The sequence below is a fragment of the Arachis ipaensis genome, chromosome B3 (assembly GCF_059453495.1).
Source record: "Arachis ipaensis isolate K30076 ecotype BB chromosome B3, ASM5945349v1, whole genome shotgun sequence".
NCBI classification, from domain to species: domain Eukaryota; kingdom Viridiplantae; phylum Streptophyta; class Magnoliopsida; order Fabales; family Fabaceae; genus Arachis; species Arachis ipaensis.
Genome location: NC_142438.1, coordinates 9,494,254 through 9,512,229, shown reverse-complemented (window position 1 = coordinate 9,512,229; position 17,976 = coordinate 9,494,254). Strand labels below are relative to the sequence as shown.

Sequence of the window (17,976 nt, the reverse complement as noted above, 5' to 3'; positions counted from 1 at the left end):
TGAAATTAATACTTGAAAGCCGTTAGATGATTTGACTGATTTGATTAAATTTTTATCTAATGACTTTGAGGTATCAACTTCACGTGAAATCAATTTACCTGAGTTTTTACCATATTTTATACATATAACCAATTTCATAACTAATTTTTAGTGTTCCTTAACATAGTTGCATGGAGAAACACTAACCATTAAATGAGAGAGAGGGAAAAAGACGAACATTCTCAAACAGAAATTTTGTCCTTGCAACTAACAACCAATCTCAAAAAAAAAAAAAATCAAAGATTCTACAAATGCTAAATGCCAAGTAAAATGGGCGTTAATGACACTCAAAATTCATGCAAGCCGAAGGCGAACATTCTCAGACAGATATGTTGTCCTTGCAAGTAACAACTAATCACATAAAAAATATATCGAAGTTTCTACAAAAGCTACATGCCAAGTAAAATGGGCGTTCATCAGATGAAATGATGTAAATCCCCACATGAAAGGATATGATTCAAAGCAATTGGAATCCTTGCACAAAAAGACCCAACACAAGTTCATCATAATAGCCAATCCATAAAAATGCCCTTCTACATCTAAGTTTAGTGACGATGCCTACCCCGGTCCCGGTCCCGGTCCCGGTCTCGATCACGGCCATAATCTCTATCTCGATCATCATAATCCCAGTCACGATCCCTTCCCCTGTCCCTCTCTCTGATCCGACTGCTTGGCCTCTCTTTTTCATTTCGATCTCTGTTCCTGCTCTCCCCATCATTACGATCTCTCACCCTGTCTCTACTTCTTTCTCTGGAATCCCTGTCAATCCCTGCCATTGGTATTTACATCGTCACTTGGTTAATGCCATCCGAACCAATTCATAACTTCATTTGAACTCGTCAATGATCACCAGTCACTGCGTCAAATAACTTAGCTCTCTTTTGATGAATTAGGTATTCTAACTTGAAACTAAGAGCTCTAAATATCCTCACAGGACTTAACAATGAGAGCCAAGTTAACAAGGCAATCCTCCGTAAGTCCTTGCAATATGCTCCAAAACTAACAACAACAATAACAAAGCCTTATCCCACTAGGCGGGGTTGGCTTTATGGATCAAACAACGCCATTGCGCCTTAACAACCACTTTTATTTAGTTTTATGTAGGACTTTGGAAGTAGAGTCCAACAGTTAACTGGTATATGTACAGCAAGATTACCAAAAACCACTTTAAATTTAGTCCTATGCATGGATTGAAAGGAAAATCAGATATAATGACAAACAACAGTTGACATAAAGTCTGAGAAACAAGGCTGCTAAAAAGGGAAAATGAAACTGAAATATCAAGAGGAAATATAAAAGATATGTGATCATGAATGTATATGAATACCTAGGTCCTCAACCTCCCACCCAGCACGCCCTGAACCAGGAAGCACTCTTGCAGCTTCAGCCTGCTGTGTTTTAGCACGGAATTTCTTCTTAAGATTTCCAAATTCATCATACAACTCCCCATCATCCTGACATTAAACAAGCAAGATCGTAAAAACCAGGGTAACATCCATAACTTGTATGAATCTAACTTTTAATCAATCTTACTTCAGCCTCCCGCCTACGACGTCTAGTTTCCTCAATTTCTTCTTCATCCAGCTCTTTGTAACCTCCACCTCGCCCTCCTCTGTTTAGGTTAGAGAAAACAATCCATAAGTTAGCATAGTCATTCTGACGGTTTCATAATAAATGAAGTGTAACGAGATGAACAGTAAGGTGGACATTTAATGCAACATCATAATTAAAATGACGGGAAGAAGTATGATATGGCAAATATGATATTTTGAAATTTCTAATCAAAATAAACAGGACTAACAAAGAAAAAACTGAATCAATAACTGAAACTTCGTTTTCCTATAAATTGTCAGTGCAAACTAATCACAGAGTCTTATATCTCCTATCACCAGAGAAAGAGAATATATTGGATACACTACCTTACACCACCCTCATTATGGCCAGGCTTATTTGTATTGCAAATATTGCATTTAGTCCGCTTCGCCCAATTGATGTTACCACACCTAAAGGAAAAAGAGCACAAGAAACAGAAATCATTACACTGAATTAATATTTGAAAAAAGAACTACAGGGACACGTTTGTGTCCAAGTTTGAGTGTTAGGGATAACTACCACAGGCAATGTGTAAAATAACAAAATACATGTGAATGAATAAATTTTGTGAATAACAAAGACAACAGGTGATGATAGAAATCACCACAGATCATAACCAACATGCATAATCTCCCAAGTGCCGCCAATAGTTAGCAACAATGCCACCTATATTGTAACAACTGGAATAAAAATGCAGCGAAAATGTAAAATCAACTGTCCCGTAAGGACAGATGACAATTAGAAAATAGGGCCACATAACCATCAATAAAAAAGGATAACACACGAGTCAAAGGAATAACTGCTTACCTCACTGGTATTTTTTCGAATAAAACCGGAGGTCAATTTTAGTGTATCATCCTATCATCTATAGCTAAACACAAAGTTGTGACAGAACCAACTGACCTCAATTGAATTTGGAAAGGCATCCAGATTTACATTCAGTCACACAATTGTTCTTTCCTATACAAGTTACAGATAACTGGAATAGCAGGGGCTATTTGTCATGGGATGCTAAGACTAGATTGGGATATGCCAAAATTGATATTTAAGACAAAATGCACTGCAATATGGATCCTATACATAAGGTGGCATCTAAACTTTCTCATTAAAATTGGCAAATATCATGACGCTAAACTTATTAAGTGCAAAAGCATTTACAATGAATCGGCACCAAATAAGGGAAGCAGTAACACCTGTTTCGGTCATCTTTATGCACATATACAGGTTAGGTTATGTACCATACATATGAACATATATCTCACAATCATGTACCAATCTACCCTGTTTAAAAAGTTTGCCTAAGCTACTTCCTAACCATTATAAGAAAACATGTAATAAATTGATGAACGTATGTAGCTAAGCAAGTAATCAGCATGTTTTGTACTTAATGAAACTCTACAAATTATTACTCCTAATAAAATTGAATTTAAAAGAGAAATTCTGAATGAAAACTGGTTATAGAGGAATTAGACAAAAAAGAAAGAGAATGTGAGAGCAATGTGTATAAATCATACATTGGACAAGGCCAGTCATTCGGCCCAAAGAGTCCCCCGGTAACTGGACGGCCAACACCCCCTGACTCTTGACCTTGACTGGCACGTCCCTTGCCACGGCCACCACCCCCAGCAACACCAGCAGCACCAACTGGACGAGCACTTCCACAGCGATTGCAAGCACCACGAAAAGCAAAATTTACATTGGAGCAACTGATATGAGAAGAAAAATGGTTATTCTCTCCACACTCAATTGTCTAAGGAAAGAGTGAAAAACATAATGTAAAAGAGCAAGAAAGAGCTGCTCACCAATCTCATATATCACAGACCTGGTATTCGGACACAACCAATCGCCCTCTTGTTGCCAAGCCTTGCCAGAAGAATCAATTTGACCTCTACCTCTTCCACTACCCCCATTAACATCTCTAGTAGTTTCCTCTAGCCCACCAACATTACCAGCAACAGCCGGTTCTGCCACTGAATTATAGGCTTGCTCGTCTTTGTTTTTTGACTCAGCTATAAAAACTCCAATTGTACTACCATGAAAATCCTTGTTGTTAAACCATTCAACAGCAGCTACAGCTGCATGTGGATCTTCATATGTTACAGTGGCATCTCCCTTTGGTTCATTAGTCTCTTTGTCTCGATATAACCATATTTTAGGCCTCCCGGTCCGTTTATCTTTCTGCAAAACATCAGATGAAATAGGACCGATTGTTCAGAAGGAGAATATCGTGCAAAGGATATAGAAGGGGGGCAGAAATGCAATAAACATCAATCAATTCATCAAAAACTCCAAATTATTGTGTGCTTCAGTCTTCATATTCATATATATAAACCCCAAATAAAACCTTGCTTTGCACAGATTAAAATAACATCATTTTACATACAAATACATTAACAATATGACATCAATATTATGTATTAACAAAAGAAAAGGCAAATTTCTGTTTTTTTTCATAATAATAATAATAATAATAATAATAATAATAATAATAATAATAATAATAATAATGAAATCAAAACAATAAGATAGTACGAATTTTGAAGTATAGGTGCATCGAATCCATACCTTGATCAAACCAATGGTGCCAAAATACTCAGCCAACATGGTTTCGTCAGTGCCAAAAGGCAAGTTGCATACATACACAGACCCATTCGAAGGAGGAACTTTCCCTTGATGGCTTGCCATTAGGGTTTCAATTTCATGAAACAGAACCAACAGTGAACCACGACAGAGCCCTAACAAAACCACACACGCACACGCAAATTAATTAAATAAATAAATCTTGAAATAACACTAAAGAAGCTTCATCAGTTGAAAATCGCAGAGTGCACAAGTCTAAAGTATCGAAATATTGAATACATCAATTGGAAATGACGATTGAAGCTTGCGTTTTGGCCTCAGGAAAACGAAATTATTGCGGAGTAAGATTTTAAAAAAGGGCAAATGGAAATTGAGAAGTTACGCGGAACTGGATGAACGAATTGACGGAAGCAGAAAGCAATAGATCTGTGAGTTTGTGCTGTCAGGGTTGTCTTCTTCTTCTTCTTCTCCTCCTCCTCTTGCAGCCACACTACTTCTCTGTTCTCCTCACTCCGCCTCAAAACTCAAATGCCAATCCTTCTTACTTTCTTTCTTTCTTTCTTTTTTTATTTCTTTTCTACCCTCTTTTCTTATATTTTTTTAATTAGTAACAACAAGACAAGGCTAATTTTTTTTGTATGGAAAAAATATTGGTGTTTTTGTTAAAAATAGGAGTATTTGGTGTAATTACAGATGGGTGGATTTTTTGGGTGGGAAGCCAACACGTGGGGGGCGTGTTGCAACACGTGGGGGCGTGTTGAATGATTTGTCCATACTACTGTAATACACTTCAAATATCAATATTCAACCAAAACACCATCTCTCTTTCCATATTAAAAATAATTTATGACAAGACAAATGCCCAATAATAAATTATACTCTATAAATATTTTATAGAAAAATGAGTAAAAGAAATTTAATATGGTTGATTGATAAAAAAAATATTTCTTTTCTTAATTTCCTTACACAGTTTAGAGCAACTTACATTTTTCTCATACTTGCTACCTATTCAAACAATATCATGGTCATCTAAATCTAATTAAATGGATTCAACACCAACAAAATTATTCTTATTAAAAAGAATATAATTATATGACTACATTATCGTTGTTGTTCTTTTTTTTCTCCTTCTCTTTCTTCACGTGTTTTCTTTTTATCATTATTCTTTTGTTGCTGTTATAATCGTTGTTATTGCAGTATAAGGTAAGGAGAAAAAACTTTAAATTGTGTAAGACAACGTGTCTAAATACACCTCAATTCACTCAAAAATAAATCAAAATTATATAATAATTACGTCACAATTAACTCATAAATGAACAGAAATTACATAATAATTGCGACACAATTAACTCAGAAAGAAAGAGAAGCAGAGAACAATGATAAAAAATCTGCAGGTTTGAGAAGCAATGGATGTTAATAATAAAATATTTTCAACATAAACTTAGAAATTTTTGCATAGAGAAAAATATTTTTAAAAAAATATTTTAGAGAAAAATATTTTTAAAAAAATATTTTAGAGAAAAATATTTTCAACATAAACTGAGGAGAATTTAGCTACAATAGAGAAAAATATTTTTAAAAAATATCTTTTAGAGAAAAAGAGTATATTCATGGTATCTTATATTAAATTCATAATTCATATCAGAATTGTTTGGGAGATTTCATTTTCTAGAGTTGTGAAGGTTGATGAAATGCTTTTTTCTCTGTCTTTGTAAAATACTTAAAAGATATTTATTGTATTCATTATTTCTTATGTTTTTTCTATTTAATTTTACTTATTTTCTAAGACCTTGTCCAAGAGCTAAACTCAAATTTAACACATAAACTCAAAAATTGTGTTAAATTTGAGTAAATCAAGAAGAATTTTGAGAAAATGAAATAAGAAGGAGAAGATGAAGAAGAAAATGATGAAAAAGAAGATGAGAAGCAGTAGAAGATGAGGAGAAAGAGTTTTGAATTGTGCAGGACAACAAGTTCAAATGCACCTTAATTCACTCATAAATGAATTGAAATTATATAATGATTGCGACACAATTAACTCATAAATAAATCGAAATTATATAAAAATTGCGACACAGTTAACTCAAAAATGAATCGAAATTTATCATAATGATTAGGGTACATAAACTCAATTCGAAAATAAACACATAAATAAGACTAAATCATGAACAAAAACACATTCAAAATTAATTTTGGATCAGAGAACGTCATTAATATTTTTTTACTTCTTTCTTTTGTTTGATATTTTTTCTCTTTTTCTTGGTTTTATTCCTATAAAAAAAGAGTAAATCAAAAAGAATTTTGAGAAAATGAAATAAGAAGGTGAATATGAAGAAGAAAAAGATGATTAAGAAGAAGCAGCAGCAGTAAAAGATGAGGATAAAGGGTTTTGAATTGTGCATGACGAGTCTAAATACACCTTAATAAAGAGGAGAAAGGGTTTTGAATGTGCAGGACAACGAGTCCAAATATACTTTAATTCACTAAAAAATGAACCGAAATTATATAATGATTGCAATACAATTAACTCAGAAATGAACCGAAATCACATAATAAATTGCAACACAATTAACTCATAAATGAACCGAAATTACATAATAATTACGACACAATTAACTCAGTTTGAAAACAATCACACAAACAAGACTGAATCATGAACAAAAACACATCGAAAATCAATTTTGGATTAGACAACATCATAAACATGGTAAAAATTCAACAATAACAATAATGACGATAACAATAACGACGATATGTATAAGAAAAATATGATGATAACGATAACGATGATGATCATAATGATGATGATGATGGAGGAGGAGAAGAAAAAGGAAGGAGAAGAAGAAATTCAAATGAAAAAAGAAGGAGGATGAAGTGTAGTGTTGTTGGTGATGACGATAACGAAAGAGAAAGATAACGAAGAAGAAGAAGAATAAGAAGAAAAAGAAGAAGCGACAACAAGTGCATGAATTTAAAATATTTGGTTGAGTTAATAGTCAAAATCGTCCTTGAAAGATATCCCGATTTTCATTTTCGTCTTCGAAAGATAAAATTAATCGAATTCGTTAGCCAAAGATACCCTACCTAGTCACGTTCGTCCTTCCGTCATCTCCTTCGCTGAGTTGGCAAACGTCTGCTGACGTGTGTCGTTAGCTGCCAACGTGGCAGACAATCAAAACGACGTAATTTTGGTACAAAGATCTCTTAACCTTGAAACATCGCCATTTAGTCTTCAGAAGAGAGATTCAAACGTTGCAAAGCCTTACCCCATCATCATCTCCTTCTTCTTTTTTCTCTCCTGAAAATTCAAACCTAATCCAACCCTTTTCTTTTCCATCTCCGATTTCATTTCAAATTGACCTCACCTTCATGCACCTTCCCTTAGATCCCCAAGTTCATACCTCGCAAAATCTCCACTTTTTTTCCATTCCAAGGAAACCATAAACCATGCTCGATCCAATGACTTTTTGAATTCCTTGCTTTCTTTCGGAGCTCCCCTTCATCTATCTTTAAATTTTGAATTCTCTCGCTTAGGTCGATGAATAACATGCCACAATAGTGTTCGAAATTTAAAAGGTGATTTTTTTTATCATTTTTGGGTTTAGCTCTGTGTTTAAAGAGGGTAGAGAGAAAGGGAGTGACTGGCTGGTTAATGGAGATGGGTTCAAAATTGGAAGGACCGTCTACCCCAGCAAATCGTCGTGACCCATATGAGGTGTTGTCTATGTCAAGGGACTCTTTTGATCAAGAAATTAAAACTGCTTACAGAAAGCTAGCTCTCAAGTACGTTTGAATCTCTCTTCTAAAGACTAAACGGCGACGTTTCAAGGCTAGGAGAGTTTTGTACCAAAACTGCGTCGTTTTGATTGTCTGTCACGTTTAACGACATATGTCAGCGGATATTTGCCAACTCAGTGAAGGAGATGACGGAAGGACAAACGTGATCAGGTAGAATATCTTTAGGGGATAAAAATGGAAATTGAAGTATCTTTCAGAGACGATTTTGATTATTAAATCATATTTGGTTGAATTTGATTAGGATTATGACTTGAATGTATAATTTTATTATATAGTTAGGGATTAAAAAAATAGATAAAAAAAATTAATATCGTTGAATGATAAGTGAAATCCAAAATCCAATGAAGATTATGGGAAATTTATGGGAATAGAAGAAAAAGTAAAATTGCCGAAGATATTTTTAAATTATTAATTTGTGTGGCAAAATGAAAGTTTTTTATTTTTGAGAAAGAAAATTTGTCAAGGTGAATTACCTTTATAATTTTCAGTTTTTTTCTTTTTTAATATCAAGCCCATGTGCGAATTGGCTTTTCTAATTTTTTGTTTTTCAATTATATGTTACATATTCATTTATATTATTCTCTATGCTATGATTGTGATCCATAAGTATCTTTGTCTTTAAGGAAATTTGACTAATGAGTACCTAGCCTTAATTTCTTTTATTCTTCTATTAAGCGTTCGTTTGGATAGATTTATAAGTGACTTTTTTAATTTTTAATTTATGAAAATGTGTAGTATTAATGTCTGATACAATTTTCAAAATAAAATTGCGATTTTTTAAAAAGCTATTTTAGTGCTTAAGAAGAAGTTAAAAAAAAATAATTACTCTCATAATAAAAAGTTTTTTTATCACTTTTCTCTTAAAATAAGTATTTTTAGAACTAAAAAACCAAACACAAAATAACTTAATTGTATAAGTTATTTTGTGTATAAGCATTTATTGTTTAAGTTATTTCTTCAAAAGTAACTTAATTAAGTTGTTTATCCAAACTGGGCCTAAGGTCCAGTTTGGGTAACCAACTTAATTAAGTTCCTTTTGATAAAATAACTTAAACAATAAATGATTCTGTTAAAAATAACTTATAAATAAGTTATTTTGTGTTTGGATTTTTAACTCTAAAAGTGCTTATTTTATAGAAATGTAATAAAAAGTAGAAGTATTATGAGAGAAGTCATTTTTTTTTAACTTCTCTATAAGCTCCAAAATAGCTTCTTAGAAAGTTGCAATTTGGTTTTGAAAATTGCACCAGACATTAATACTACCACTTTTTATAAGTCAAAAGTTAAAAAAAGTTACTTATAGAGTTTCCAAACGGACCCTAAGTATCCCTCGTGATCACCTTTTTTTTATTTGTATGTAACATTATTTAGTTAGACATTTGGAATCTATTTTATTTAAATTTTTTTTCCATTAAAGTAAGCATTTGAGTAAAGATTTAATTCGATTTTTGTTCATTTTTACGAAGGACAAAGCAATTTTTATGAAAAAAAATGGACATTTTAGGTCTCAACCTTTTTATTTTGGGATAATACGATTTTTCTATTAAAAAATCTGTTAAATAATAATAATAATTAGTTTTCTGAAAATTTTATTTGTATTTTGTGAAAGTTTTAAACTTTCATATTTTTTCCAACAATATAACTAACTATGACCGCTACTACCACTACCTTCTTTATCTTCATCATTATCACTTCTACCTCTATTATTTCTATTATGTAACTATACTTTATCATCATTATTATCTCTTCTACAATTATCATAACCAATACCAATATTATTAACATTAATATTCTCTTATTTTATTTCTTATTCGATATTATTTTTTCCTTTAAAAAGTATTCGTATTACAATTACTTTTTTTCTTGAGACATTATTTCCATCATCTTTCTTCACTTAACTACCATAAGTGAAGGAATTCTTCAAAAACAAATTTAATAATAGTTTGTGGGAGTTTAAAACTCCCACAAAACTATTTTTTTATTTAACGGATTTTTTAACAGAAGAATCGTATTGTTTCAAAATAAAAAGATTGAAAGTCGAAGTGTCTTTTTTTTTTTACAGGAATCACTTTGTGCTTCGTAAAAATGGATAAGGACGAAGTTTGGGTATTTTCTCTAAACGTATTTTTTTTTCAAAAGTAAGATAATTGCATTACTTGATAGAAGTGATACACAGTCTGATGTGGGACAAATAAAACAGTAATGAAGTTCTCCCAAGTAAAGCCATAAACGGCTAAAATAGACTAAATCTCCAAAATGGTCCCTAAAATTCAGAGCTTTCACCATTTTAATCCCTCAAATTCAAAATGACCTATATTGGTCCCTGAGATTCAGTTTTAGGCACCATATTGGTCCTTCGACTCTTTCTAATAGAAGCAAATTAAGTGCTGAATTAGCTCTGATTTGCCACGCCGTACACATGGCTAAACAACGTTGTTTTGTTTTGGCACTTAAATATGACGAAGAGGAATAAGAGTTTATATGTGTGCAAATCATTTTATCTCTATTCATTCTCCAAAACGACCATATTTTTGTATTATTTAAGATCTAAAATGAAAAGACGCTATTTAGCCATGTGTCTAGCGTAGCAAGTCAGAGCTACTGAGATCAACATTCCGTTTGTTGACTCAAATCGAAAAGGGTTCAGGGACTAATATGGTGCCTGGAACTGGATCTCGGGGACTTTTGAATCTAAAGGACTAAAATAATAAAAGTCGTGAATCTCAAGTACCACTATAAAAATTTAATCGGCTAAAATATAAATTAAAAATTGAAAAAAAAAAAGAGAAACACTAGAACGCTACAGAACTTAATTCTGGTTAATTTTCCCCAAGAACTTTGTAGGTAAGATTAGAATTTATTGGGCAGAAGTCTTTTCACCTTCAAACACTTCATTATTTCGTGTTATCCACAATCACCAATTAAGAGCACCAAAGAAATTGAGGGTATCATGCCAAACTCTCTCCACTCCAACATCTGATAGAACCCGGAGCCACCACACCGCAAAAGTTGGTTCTCCTTGCAGTGGAGGTGTCAATTTTGAATCCACTTCATTCCAAAATTCCTGAGTAAGGTCGCACCATGGTAAACAATGGGTGATAGTTTTCAGCGCTATTTTGCACCTAGGACACAACAATGGCATCGAATGGAACAATTGGTAAATGAGACTAAGAACGTGTAATATTTCATGCACAGATCTTCACAAATGTTTTAATTTTTGTTGGCAACTTTAGTCCCTAGTTTTTCCTCCAAATCATAGAGTTTTGCATAATCGTAGAGAGTTGTTCAATCGACTCGTGTGTGAAGCTATATGCTACCAGATAACCAGATGCTATATCATACATCTTTTTCGAGTTCAAAGCCAGCTCACAAAGTCATTCCCATCGTTATTAAGCTCAATGGAGAGGATTCAAGAGCTTATTCCAAGGAAAAAAATTGATTCCAAAATCTCCCTGTTCCATCTTCTATCTGAGATTAGTAGATCCTTCACTCTATTGATTCCTGCAAAACTGATATTGCTGGGTTGATTGCTGAGGCTGATATGATATGGGTAAGGGGGAAGGCAGGGGGAACCAGGGATCGTGCCAAATGTTAATCTCTTTTCCTGACCCGATGTTTCACCTCAAACCTTTTTCCGTTACTTTTCGACCCTCCAAAATGTTCTGCCATTCCTAGGATGAGTTTACCCCTTTTTTTATCGTTAATGGTGATTTATATATGAAGTATTTACCCTTTCGCATTCAACTGATAAGAGCGTTAGGATTAACGGTCAGCCTCTAAAATTGCTTCCCGAATAGAGCTATATTTTGAGCTCGCAAGTTCTTAAACCCTAAACTACTTTCTCTATCGAATCTCATCATTTTATCACAGCCGATCCATGTCATTTTCCTCTCTGATCCTCTTTATTCCCACTAGAATTGTGTTAAAATCCTGTGGATTTCATCTAAAAGAGAGTTAAATAACTTAAAACAGGATAAAGTGTTTAATCAGAACATGTCTTTCACCCCTTGACAATAGATTTTTCTTCCAAGATTGAACTTTTTTTCTGAACCTTACCTTTAATGACTTCAAAAGTGATTTTTTTAGATCTATGGATAATCGAAGGAAAACCTAGGTATTTGACCTGAGCTCCTATATAAATAATATTCAGAGAGTTTGCTAATTATTGTTTGGTAGGAAGAGGGGTGTTGTGACTGAAAAATATTGCGCATTTTGTTCAAGTTGACTTTCTGACCACTAATGATCACGTAGTCATAGAGTAGAGTCAGAATATTAGCACATGATTCTCCCAATGTTTTACAAAATAAAACCGAATCATCTGCGAAAAGGAGGTGGTTGATCGCCGGACATCTTTTATAAATTTGTATCTCCTAAATAGCTCTATTTTGCTCTATCCTGTATAGCAGAAAGGAAAGACCTTCCACATAGAAAAGAAAAAGATATAGTAATAGGAAATCTCCTTGACGGATACTCTTTGTTAGCTTGAAGAAGTCATTGGGTTGACCTTCCATAAGTACAGAGTAAGAAACAATAAAAACCAGTTCTTTAATCCACAAAATCCATCTAACATCAAGATCTCCTTTCCATAATAAACTATAAAAAATTTCACTTAACTCTATTATAAATCTTACTCATATCTAATTTAAGAGTCATTTTATTCTACAAGCTTGACTTTTTTTTATTTAAGATAATGCATGCACTCATAAACTACTAGAGTATTGTTAGATATTAACCTTTATTTCAAGTAAGCAATTTTCATTTTTACAATTGTTATTAGCAGATTATTATTTATTTACTGCAGTTAATTAGCCTTATTTAGAGAGGAATCTTTTCCGTTAGATTAGGGGTTTGTTAGTTTGTTAGCCTAGTCTGTTAGTTTGTTAGCCTGATGTGTGTATGTGTATATATTCCACCCAAAGCTAATAGAGATGCAGCAGAAAATCATTTTCAGTACCAATTTTGGTTCCAACATGGTATCAGAAGAATTTCTCATACTTCTCTGCGTTCTTCTCTGATCTTCTTCCCTCTTTCTCGAACCTTCTTTTCCCCTTTCACTTTCCCTCTCTTCTCGAACCTTCTTCTATTTCTTATCTTTTCCCTTCTCTCCAACCTTCAATTTTCTTTCTGCAATGGCGGTGATCGATGACGCCAATCCTTTTCTGCTCCATTCCTTCGATCAACCGAACCTTGCCTTGGTCACGCAAATGCTCACCGGTGACAATTATCCTTCATGGAAGAGATCGATGGAAATGGCGCTCAATGGCAAAAACAAACTTGGATTCGTTGACGGCACGATTCTGCCGCCTGAGGAAGGTGCGTCTCACTCTTTCAAGCTCCACTGGCATCGTCTGAATGACATCGTCAGCACCTGGATTCTCAACTCTGTCTCCAAGGAGATCGCATCGAGCTTGATCTTTGCTGGTTCTGCTCATGAGATTTGGATAGATCTAGGTCACCGATTTCAGCAAAAGAACCGTCCTCGAATCTATGAACTGCGAAAAGAGTTAATCAATCTGAAACAGGATTCTCTCTCTATCTCTCAATTTTTTACTAAGCTGAAGTGTGTGTGGGAGGAATTATGCCATTTTCGACCTTCAGTACACTGTAATTGTGGTGGTGCTCGTGAATTTTTAGCTCATGCTGATGAGGAATATGTTCTTGTCTTCTTGATGGGGTTGAATGATGTGTACCATCAAGTTCGGAGCCAAATTCTGTTGATGAAGCCTTTGCCTAGCATCTCTGAAGTTTTCTCGCTAATCGTTCAAGAAGAGCGGCAACGAGGATTGACTCTTGCTCCTCCAACAAGCAATGAGACGCAACTGGCTTTTGCCGTGAAGAACACACAGTATAACTCCAAGATCCGTCCAGGGAAGAAAGATAAGCCGCTCTGTGCTCAATGCGGTTTACTCAGCCACACCAAGGATAAATGCTACAAGTTACATGGTTATCCACCTAATTACAAGAAGCAAAGTCCAGCCACAGTTCGGGTCAATCATGTGGACACAAGTCAGGACATTCCTCTTCAGCTCACTTCTCAACAGTATCAACAATTAATATCACTATTATCCACACAAGTTCCATCCACAATGCCCCCTATTATCACTGCTGAAGCTTCAAGCGCAGGGGAAGGTAAACTTTTCTCTGCTGCTTTAATTTATGCACTTGGAGTTAAATCATGGATCTTAGATTCTGGCGCTACTTGCCATGTGACCTGTACTTTGGACAATTTCAAACCTTCAATTTGGTTTGCAAATAAGTTTGTGGTTCTCCCTGATCATACTCGCGTACCTGTGCTTGCTTCTGGTTCTGTTTCCTTATCTCAAACCCTCACACTCACTGAAGTTTTGTATGTGCCTTCATTCAAAATTAACCTGATTTCAGTGAGTTCCTTGTTATTAAAGCAGCATTTTTATATTCTTCTTTCTGATGTTGGTTTTGTGATTCAGGACCACCTGAACTCCAAGATGATTGGGAAAGGTGAATTGAAACACGGATTGTATGTTTACACACACACACACACCAGTTGTCAATGTTAATGAACCTACATGTAATAGTGCCGATTGTGCGAATACGTTAGCCATTTCTGATCCTTGTAATGCAATAAGTGCAATATTATGGCATCATATATTAGGCCACCTATCTTTTCCTGTTTTGCAACATTTGCCCTTGAATTGTAATTCTTCATCTTCTAATAAAAATTCACTTTGTGACATATGTCCTTGTCCAAGCAAAAACGGTTGCCATTTGTTTCCAACAATAATCAGGAGTCGGAATGCTTCTCATTGATACACTGCGACACTTGGGGTCCTTATCATGTTGCTACGCATTTGGGGGAGCGGTATTTTCTCACTTTGGTAGATGATCATAGTCAATATACCTGGATTTATTTGTTGAAAGCCAAGTCTGATGCTACGACCATCATTAAAGAATTTTTTGCCATGGTTCACACTCAGTTTGGCTGTGTGATTAAGAAGATTTGGTCTGACAATGCACCTAAGTTATCTCTTACTGATTTCTTAAAATCAAAAGGTTCTCTCCACCAATTCAGTTGTGTTGAGCGACCACAACAAAACTCGGTGGTGGAACGGAAGCATCAACATCTTTTGAATGTGGCAAGGAGCTTGTATTATCAATCCGGTGTCCCAATTTATTTCTGGGGTGAATGTGTTACTACTACAGCCTTTTTGATCAATAGATCTCCCTCCTATACTCTTGGCTGGAAGTCCCCTTATCAATTACTTTACAATAAGGCACCCGCATATGAAGACTTGAAGGTGTTCGGATGCCTTGCCTATGCTTCGAATTTACCTTCCTCTAGGAACAAGTTCTCAACAAGAGCCATTCTAGCAGTTTTTATTGGCTACCCACGAGGTTACAAAGGGTACAAACTCTATGATCTCAAGAATAGAAAGTTCTTTATTTCAAGGGATGTGATTTTTCATGAATTAAATTTTTCCTTCAAGATTGGCAGCACTTATTCTTCCTTACCTGATCCTTTTGATGATCATGTCCTTCCTAAGCCAATTGAAGTTTTCCTTAATACACCTCAACTCGTTGCTCCGGCTACACCTGTCCCTATTGTGACACAGCCACAAGCTGAGAACCCACAGCCGTTGAGAAGAAGTCAGCGACTCCATAGTGTGCCTACCTATCTTACAGACTACCATTGCAACAATGTGGTGAATCCTTTGGCGATGGTGCACTTTTGTTCTTATGAGAGATTGAGTCCAGCATATAAGGATTATTGTATGCAAGTTTCTGATTTTTATGAACCCCAATTTTATCACCAAGCTGCCAAGTATCTTCAATGGCAACAGGCTATGGCTGAGGAATTACAAGTTATGGAGAATAACCGTACATGGGAGGTGGTTCCGCTTCCGATCGGAAAACATTGTATTAGTTGTCGATGGGTATATAAGGTGAAGCGCAAGCAAGATGGGTCAGTTGATAGATGCAAAGCTCGTTTGGTTGCTAGAGGAAACACTCAACAAGCTGGTGTAGACTATAAGGATACCTTTTCACCCGTTGCCAAACTCACCACTGTTCGTTTACTCCTTGTTGTTGCTGCTGTGAAGAATTGGAAATTGTTGCAGCTAGACATTAATAATGCCTTCTTGAATGGTGATCTTGATGAGGAGGTGTATATGCAACTACCTCAGGGATATGCCAGCAAGGGAGAGCAGGGGGAGAAGCTTGTATGCAAACTAAACAGGTCAATTTATGGCTTGAGACAGGCTTTGAGGCAATGGGTTACCAAGTTTTCCACTGCTTTACTTGGTACTGGTTTCACTCAGTCCAAATCAGATTATTCTCTATTTCATAGAGGAACAGGTGATTCACTTGTTATGGTGCTTGTATATGTCGACGACATCATTGTTGCTGGTAAATTTGGTGATATGGTTGCCCAAACTCAGCAAACTTTGCAAGGACTTTTCAAACTCAAGGTGCTTGGCCCCTTAAAGTACTTCCTTGGATTGGAGATAGCAAAATCTAAGGAAGGCATTTGTTTGTCTCATCGAAATTACACCCTTTCTTTGCTTGAAGACACTGGTTTTTTGGATTGTAAACCTGCCTCTGTACCCTTGGATCCAAACATAAAACTTACTGTCACTGATGGGAATTTGCTTGAGGATGTGGGAGAATATAGGAGGTTGATTGGCAGGTTGCTTTACCTCACTATTTCAAGACCGAATATTTGCTTTGCTATGAACAAGCTGAGCCAATACATGTCTTCTCCTCGCACTACCCATTTGGATGTTGTCTATCATGTTTTGAGGTATTTGAAGGCTGCACCTGGCATGGCTTGCTTTTTTCGGTTTCTTCCCCTTTATCGGTCAAGGCATATGGGGATGCTGATTGGGGAAGGTGTACCGAAACCAGACGATTCACTACCGGCTATTGCGTCTTCCTTGGCGATTCTCTAATCTCATGGAAGTCGAAGAAACAAGACACCGTTTCGAGGTCCACGGCTGAGGCAGAGTATCGAGCACTTGCCAATGTCACTGCTGAAGTTGTGTGGATTATGCGACTGCTTCAGGATTTTGAGATACAAGTTGATCCGCCTTTCATTTTCTGTGACAGCAAAGCTGCAATCCACATTGCAGAGAATCCCACCTTCTATGAGTGTACCAAGCATATTAAAATGAATGTCACTTTGTTCGAGAACGTGTACAGGACAGTACCGTGAAACTGGTGCATATAAAGTCAGGACATCAGCTTGCTGATGTTTTAACAAAAATTGTACAGCTTATCTTATTTAAGAACTTAATCAGCAAGTTGGGAATCATTAACATTTTTTCATCAACTTAAGGGAGAGTATTAGCAGATTGTTATTTTGTGGAAAGGTATTAATCTTGTATTTAATGTTCTATTGTTTTTCTTCTTTGGTCATTATGATTTGTTAGTTTTGATTAATACATAGAGCTATAAATTATGAATCATACATTAAGTTACATTATTAACACTCGTTACCTTTGTACCTAAACCCTCTATTTCTTTTTTCTTTTTCTTTTTTTTCCTTATGAAGGCTCTAACTATGTTTTTTGGAAAAGTATAGATAGACAATAAAAATATTAAATAAGATAAATAATAGATATATCAGATGTTCATTGTATTAGTGTACAGATGGTTATTTTAATATTAAAATTTAGATAATTAATTTAAAAGTATAGTATATTTTTATTTAATTGGTGGTTATTCATGTTGTTCAAAATAGTCATTATTCCCCTAACATTTCCCATATTTTTTCCCTTCATGTAGCAATAGAACATATTCAAAAAATTAATTGTCATGTTATTTAAGATGTATTTATATACGTGATTTATTTATCAAGTTTGCATATATTGAATCTTTATTTTGTTTTCATTGTACGGTATCTTAATTAGTATTAAACTACTCTTTTACTTTAATCCATAACAACAAAAAAGAAGTCTTATAGTCCACAATTTCAGTCTAAAAAAATACATA

At 34.9% G+C, this 17,976-nt stretch overlaps 1 protein-coding gene across 1 annotated transcript; it reads right to left on the bottom strand.

Annotated features, from left to right (window-relative positions):
- Nucleotides 1–371: 371 nt before the first annotated feature.
- TAF15 (TBP-associated factor 15) lies at nt 372–4,818 on the bottom strand. The gene is made up of 8 exons (XM_088509193.1): nt 4,595–4,818; nt 4,198–4,367; nt 3,455–3,810; nt 3,147–3,338; nt 1,959–2,042; nt 1,573–1,651; nt 1,367–1,493; nt 372–808 (listed from the first exon to the last, which is right to left on the bottom strand). Exons 2-8 carry the CDS (start codon nt 4,315–4,317, stop codon nt 585–587), a joined length of 1,182 nt encoding a protein of 393 aa, XP_088365319.1. The 5' UTR covers nt 4,318–4,367; nt 4,595–4,818; the 3' UTR covers nt 372–584.
- Nucleotides 4,819–17,976: the final 13,158 nt, after the last annotated feature.